This window comes from Orbicella faveolata, unplaced genomic scaffold (assembly GCF_042242905.1).
Source record: "Orbicella faveolata isolate gen_17 unplaced genomic scaffold, um_ofav_v1 contig_2, whole genome shotgun sequence".
Lineage (NCBI taxonomy): Eukaryota > Metazoa > Cnidaria > Anthozoa > Scleractinia > Merulinidae > Orbicella > Orbicella faveolata.
In genome coordinates, this window is record NW_028301547.1 from 19440086 (window position 1) to 19447500 (window position 7415).

The window sequence follows — 7415 nt, forward strand, 5'->3', positions numbered from 1 at the left end:
AACGGAGTTTTTCGAAAACGATGACCCCACAATAATCCTGCGATTTCCCTGGCCGAGGGTTTTTCAAACGCAAATCCAAATTGATCGGCGTTTTCAAATTTCTCGGACATAATATGGACGGAAAGCATTTGATGAGTGAAAATGCTATTTTCAAATTTCTCTGGCGTAGTGTGAACGGCGCCTAAAGGAACTCTTGTGAAGGGTCGACTATGGTCAAACTACCAGCCACAGCTAGCAATGGAGAGCACTAGCCTGGGTGTTTTCATTTCCGCTCATGCGGCACATGAGACTCTTAGGAGGTCACATCAATATGCATCTTAGGCGACTGTTCCAAAATTGATTGGTAGTTTGCTAGTGCAAATTGCTGATTTAATTTAAAATATGCACCAGAAGCTCCGATTTCGTTTGTCTTCGTTAGATACATCTGCAAGAGCGAGTTCTGGACTACTTTACTGCTTTCGTTTACTGAGGATCATCACTTTAGCAGGAAAGTGGACCATGTTTGCCATCAGTGACCTAGACTGTCCGTGACGCAGTGAATGAAACTATCTTAGCTTTTCGACAGTTTTTATTTCAAGCGCTTGATGCGTTAAAGAAACTTGAGTTCATATCTGGCATGAAGAAATCGGTCTGTAAATTGCTTCTGTAGTACTACTCCAAAACCTCGAATTCGAAAGCGTTCGTTCGACCTACGTCGCTAATTGTTTCCACGACAATTTCTAATCTATGCCTCTATAGCATCTTTGCCTTCCCCAGCTCATCTTAGAACACTATCTTGCCAGCCTTGTGATTGGTTAATAAAACTCGTGCAACACGCGCGCTCTAACCAATCAGAGCCAAGGTCGTTAAATGGCTGGCGTGAGGTTTCCCGCGCTATCCACCGGATATATATTTTCACTTCAACTTTAATTCGTGTATTGTAATTTTCCCTCTCCACCGCTCAAAACTACCAGACGAACATAGCACTTGCTGATTTTGGAAACAAAGCGAGATATTGACTACGAAAAAAAGTCGTTTCGCGGAAGTTTGCAGTGTTAGCATCGATTAACATGTAAAATACTTTTTAATGGCGTGTGTATGATCTTTGCCTAGTTTCTTTTGTCGTGTTAAAGAATTTTTATCAACACTTCTGCCCGCTTACAACAGTTTGAAATGTCTAAATTTGCAACACATGTTCTTCACAAAAGTTAGGATAGTTAACTCGTCTTCAACCTGACAGTAAGTCTTGGATTTGTCTTTTTTCCTCCTGTTCTATTACTCTCATGTTTTTGTTAAATTTAAGTGCTTTCGTCTTTTATTACAAAGGGCGCGAATTATTACTCAGCAAACCCGCGGAAAGAACTCGGTAGTAATAGAATATTTATTGCTTCGTGTATGAGTACGTTGAGAAACGAAATATACGGAAATGATTCTTTTAATGCTGGTTGTAGTTAACTCAGTTTCTTTGCACTCTGCCTTTCCTTGTTTACAATATTAGTCGCCACTGAATAAAAAGAAGCCTCGTTGCCATTCTTCATTGTTACTTGCCGTCAGAGGGAGCGAAAGAGTTGTGACCGAAATGGAGTAAAGTTAGTTTCAGCTGATTTTCGAATAGTTCAGGCGGCGAAGAGCTTTACTCGGCAGTATACTGCTACAAGCTGACTAGTCCTTTGTCCCTGATACTTAAGGCTATGTTATTAACGTTTGGTTTTTATGACAGTAAAAAGGGTTATGCGGGATACAAACATTGTATGATACTGGCCACTTCGGTGTCAATAAACTGTCTTCACCACATGACCGAGTTTTATGCTTTTAGGATTATGGCATTTGAAAAATGGTTCAAAATCCATGCAATCATCTCTAATTTTGAGGCAGCGTCCCCAGATCCATGTAAACTGTAAGATTTTTTATGATTTCTGTTACATCTTAAAAATGGGCAAACAGAGTGATTTCCATCTCAGCTTGTTCTCACGGGATTTTACAGGTGTCACTGAACTAACAAAGAAAAAAGGAGTTAAAAGGTTTTGGAGGTTTTCTGAACATCTATTTTGAACATTTCGTCTCTTCACGAGAAAAAATAAAAACTGCAAAACCAAAAGAAACTTAAAATCAATTTGCGTTAATCACCAAAGTGAAAGAGAGTACGATCAAAAAATTTTACTTGAAGCGAAAAATGATCAAGAAACTCCAAGTTGATAGTGGGGCATCTGTCATTGAAAGCGGGGCAACTGTCATTGCTCAATGCATTAGACATCATAAGCTGGCGAGTTATTTTGTTTTAAGAGTTTTTTTATTGCCTTTGGCATTTTTGGCAATGCTTAATCGATTTCTGCAACGTCTTGATATAAAGAGCTAATCTATTTTTGGTCGTGCTTGTCGCCGAAAGTCTAGCGTGGTACGAGTTGCTGAAACTCTAGACAGCTTTTAAAACACACATGTCATGCTTTGATAAACTGATCACTCATGCTAGAGACATTTCCGTCCTTGCTTTTCTTCTAAGTAGTTTTTAAAATATTCAAGGCGCATCAAATGTGTCTTACTTTGACGGGAAGCATCATGATTTATTCATCCCAACAAACTGAAGCTTTAAATTTTATGTAAACACAACATCTGAAAGAGCGAGCTGTCGAATACTCGACAGTCTTCGTTTATTGAAAGACATTACATCTTGAAGAAAAGAAATCGTTTTAGCTTAAGTGACGCGGCAGATGTGTGGCGCTTAGAAAGGAGGCTGCATTAGCAGATTGGAACCATACCATTTGTGCATCCTCTCGTTGCGTTAAAGAAACCATAGTCAACATCATGAAGACATCGTGCTGTGAATTACTACTAACAGGTTGCCCCAGAATCTCCGAATTTGAGGAACTTCGCTCAATATACTTTCCTAATTCTATGTTCAACTGTTTTCTGTCCTGTACCGCCACCATGTTGAACATCGTATCAATCCACGCGATAAGAAAAACGTCGTCGTTGCCAAAGACTTTAAAAACATTGCTCCTGAGTCTTGCTGTTTCTGACGTTGGTGTTGGTTTAGTGGGTCAACCATTGTACTTCTCACTTCTGGTCATGTGGCTTCAACAAAACAACCCTGGCTGTAACACATATATGCTTTTTAATGTCATTATGGGTGTGTTTTCCTTAGCTTCACACCTTGGTGTTGTGGCTGTAAGTGTAGACAGGTTCTTAGCTGTCCATCTTCATCTCAGATACCAGGAACTTGTGACTCACAAGCGTGTTGTTGCTCTAGTGATCTCCATTTGGATGATGAGTGCATTTCGTTCCTTGATGATTTTGTGGACTTCTGATAGAATACTTAACCTCGTTTCAGTCGCTGTTGGAGTTGTTGGTCTATGTCTTACAACACTGATTTACATCAGGATTTATTTAGTTTTGCGTCGCCACGAGAATCAGATTCAGGTCCTGCAAGTACAGCAAGTAGCCCAGACTGGCGAAATGGCAAATTTTTCTAGCGTTATTAAATCTGCAGTCGGTGTATTTTATGTATACCTCGTGTACTTGGTTTGTTATTTGCCTTTCTTGATCAGTGCGGCCATGTTTAAAATATACGGCCCGAGTATCGCTTGGAAGAGATATGCTCTCTTTTCATTTACTCTCGTATTTCTGAATTCATCTTTGAATCCTGTAATTTACTGCTGGAAGATGAGACACATTCGACACGCTGTCATGAACATACTGAGGAACATGCTCTGGCATAGAAATCGCGCATCTCATTAATCTTAGCGTTAGCCATGCTATGCTATTTGCACAACTTTCAGACACATTTATAGGGTTTTCGTTGTTAATAATAAACGCCTTCTGTATATACATGTAACAAGAACCGCCAGCTGTCTGGAACTCGAGCTGCCTTAGGACAAATGTAGCGTATTAAAACTGAGAAACATAATATTGAAGAAATAGTACTAGGAAGGTAAAGTCTGTCCATTAGACGTACTCGAGTGAATGTGTTGATTTTGGGAAATATAATTTCTACAGGCTACGTTCAGTGGCATTGTGATGCAAAAAGGGAGCAGAGAATAAATTAACTGAAAAGTAAACTAAGCTATATCAGAATAAAGAAGATGTTAAGCAAAGTTTCGTTCGCGTTGCAATTATCACCACCATCATCAAATAAAATATTCTGGGATTAAGTGAGTGTCCTAGATCAATCGGTGGGGCGGTGCGAATGTCACAGAGGCCGCTTTCATAGAGGTGACCGTTTAAAGCAGGTTTTGTTCACAGTGTCGAAACAATAATTTCCCTGACCACGGACTTTTAAGAGAACCTAGCCACTTAAGGTGGCTGAGCACAGTTTTTAATACCTCTGTTTCATTCACCTTTTTCTCTAAAACCGTTGATCCTTTGATCACCAAAAATGGCAGCAAACAAGTTAACAACGCAAACTTCGGTTTTTTAATAGTTAAGCTGACGTATGTGCCGTTGCCATGGCAACATGAACAAATATAAACAAGCCTTTATAATCGGTTTTCTTTATTTGCAGAAAATCTAGTCATCAGACTTTTTTATAATTTGCGGGCAACAAGCTTATAACGATGCTCACAAGTTAACACTAATGTAATAAAGGTTTAACAGAGAGATCTTTAATTATCCCTGTTGAAGGTTCACTGGAATATCTAGAATTTCCTTTGTTAAAGTTCTAAGTTTTTTCAATACTCCAGTTAATTATTTCCTAAAGTAATTTCTTGCCAAATTTCGTGAAATTCTGATGAGTGGTTCTTGAGAAACGGGCGTATTTCCGAGAAAGCTATTCCGCATTAAGGTGGCTGAACACAGTTTTTGATACCTGTGTTTCATTCACCTTTTTCTCTAAAACCCTTGATCTCTCGGTCGCCAAAAATGGCAGCAAGCAAGTTAACAACACAAACTTTGGTTTTTTGATGGTTAAGCTGACGTATGTGCCGTTGCCATGGCAGCACGATAAAAATAAACAGGCCTTTAAAATCGGTGTTGTTTATTTGTAGAAAATCTAGTCATTAGATTTTCTTTATAATTTACATGCAACAAGTTTGTAACGATTCTCACAAGTTAGCACCATTTTGCTAATAATTTAACAGAGAGATCTTTAATTATCCCTTGTTGAAGGTTTACTGGAATATCTAGAGTTTCCTTTGTTAAAGTTAAATTATTTTCAATACTCCAGTTACTTAGTTCCTAAAGTATTTTCGTGCCAAATTTCGTGAAATTCTAATGAGTGGTTCTCGAGAAAAAGGCGTATTTCCGAGAGTGCAAATTTTCATTCAATCGCAATTTTTTGACTTACTACGCATGCGCTGCATTTAACTGGGTTCTTTCGGTAACAAAGAAAAAGCTGAGAATTGCTGAGTTCTTTGCATCTTTACCTTTTCCAAGATATATTTGTGATAAAAGACTAAAGCCATCAATACACTGCGTTCAGTTATAGAGAAAAATAGTACAGATACTGCGGGTGCTGAGTAAATAAAATGATCGCTCTATTGACGGCATGTTTATTTTTTGCAATCCTTGTGCGCGCGCTGAATTACATCACCAAAAGCGCGCGCGAAAACTGTGTTCGGCCACCTTAAATCGCAACTTTTTTTACTTACTACGCATGCACTGCATTTACCTGGGTTCTTTCCGTAACAAAGAAAAAGCTGAGAATTGCTGGGGTCTTTGCATCGTTACCTTTTCCGTCAACATTGTGTTCAATTACGAAGAAAAGTAGCACAGATAGCGCGGGCATTGAGCAAATAAAATGCTCGCTGTACCAACGCCATGTTTGTTTTCTTTGCAATACTTGTGCACGCCTTGAATCGCATTTGCAAGAGCGCGCGCGAAAACTGTGTTCGGCCACGCGAAATTCAAGATGACCTCGACAAAAGGAGTCCACGCGGTGAATGTATCTTGGCCAGTTGAGCTACTTAGGGTATCTTGACCACCAAATCATAATTTTCTTAGGAATCTACATTCACTTAGCTTTCAACAACAGAAAATTATTTTTACTCCAGACAAGTAGCACCAGTGAATTTATGGAGTTCTCTTGATAACGCTGCAGCCCGACCGGCTGGAAACACGGCGCGATTTATAGGTTATATAACGTAAACTGACCTCAGAATAATTTAGTATTCAGGAATCTACTGTCTCTCAGCTATAAAATAGCACATTACAGTTAAAAGTCTCCCCTCTAAAAGCAAATGTTTTGGCCTCTATGAAAAAGCAATCTTGCACATGCGCAGCCGGGCGACAGTGGATGTAAAATCATCTGCCAAAGATAATATATTAAAACCGACAGATAACTTGCTGACAGCTCTCCATTAGTGTTTTAGGTTAGAGTCTTTCTCTGGTGTAGTCTTGGGATGGCGACACAGAAACTTAGTAAACGAGCGCTAGATGATCTTTCAAAGTCGAAGATATATTCCTCGCATCCTTAAAATCAATATTTCACTTTGCTTTTACCTTCCTGGTGAGCCTTTCACATTCGCACGTTTTCTGTTTTTTCAATAATGAAGCGAGAGTGCCGATTAGCGGCCCATCGATCAAGAATGCTATCGAAGACGTTTTAAGTTTGATTAGTTTAATTTGTCGAACGGATGTCCATGTAAAAATGTTCTTGAATCAACAAAAACTTAACCTATTGCAACAAACGAGAACTTTTGGGTTCATTTTACTTGAGAGATATTATCTTATGCTGAATTTTGCGTATATTGATCTTTGCGGCCTCCGCCATTCGCGTTTTCATTTATAATAAGAGGATTTAAAGCGGCCTTCACACGGGAAACTAAAGTTGGCAAACTCAAGTTTTAGTGGCACAAAAACAGAGCGCAAATACGTTTGCAAACTGTTGGCGACAAACAGACCTTGCCTGTATTCTCGCCAACTTTTTCACCAACTTTTTCGTGTTGCTAAACTCGTATTTGATGCTTGAACGATTGACATACGTGTGTTGGTAACTGTCAACCAATCAAAACACGCGCCCTATTTACGCGATTTGCGTGACACTTCACAAAATGGAGGACGAACGTCAAGATGAACGTGAAGCCAGTTTTAATTTTATCGAAGAGGTTCACAATTGTCCGTCTGTGTGGGACGTTTTATCTGCAGCCTACAAAAATACTAAAAAGAAACAAGAAAAACGGAAGCATCTTTTGTGCGATGCTCTTGGACCAGCGTGTTATACGTGCCAAGGGAGGGATTTCTGCTGATACACGGTTTCGTCCAAATCTTTTTATTTCTCCACTGCTTTCTGTTTCTTCTCCGGCGATTTACATAAAATAAGACCAAGACACAGCTAGCAACTCTACGTGAGTGCCACCGCACTACGTCGGCCATATTGAAAATTAGCGTGTGTTGTGATTTGACGTGAGTTTGACCTGCGAAGGCCGCTTTTTAGTAAACCACGACGGCGACGACGCCAACAAGAACGTCACCAAACAAAAGGTTTAATGTTCCCATGTTTTGAA

At 39.4% G+C, this 7415-nt stretch overlaps 3 protein-coding genes across 3 annotated transcripts in view; all 3 read left to right on the forward strand.

Moving 5' to 3' along the window:
* Positions 1-7415, forward strand: part of LOC110048553 (dynein axonemal heavy chain 3-like) — a 119738-nt gene that overhangs the window by 95380 nt on the left and 16943 nt on the right. The gene's annotated exons all lie outside the window — the stretch shown is intronic.
* On the forward strand, positions 2740-4070 carry LOC149112315 (melanocortin receptor 4-like). Its single transcript, XM_089290138.1, has one exon. It carries the CDS (start codon positions 2782-2784, stop codon positions 3712-3714), a length of 933 nt encoding a protein of 310 aa, XP_089146264.1. The 5' UTR covers positions 2740-2781; the 3' UTR covers positions 3715-4070.
* LOC149112316 (adenosine receptor A2b-like) overlaps positions 6492-7415 on the forward strand; it is a 2971-nt gene continuing 2047 nt past the window's right edge. Inside the window, exon 1 of the mRNA XM_089290136.1 lies at positions 6492-7415. This exon is cut by the window's right edge and continues 2047 nt beyond it. The gene's annotated coding sequence lies outside the window, so the exon portion shown is untranslated.

Coding starts and splice junctions, on each gene's coding strand:
- LOC149112315 (XM_089290138.1), top strand. CDS start 2,782: ATGAAGACATCGTGCTGTGAATTACTACTAACAGGTTGCCCCAGAATC.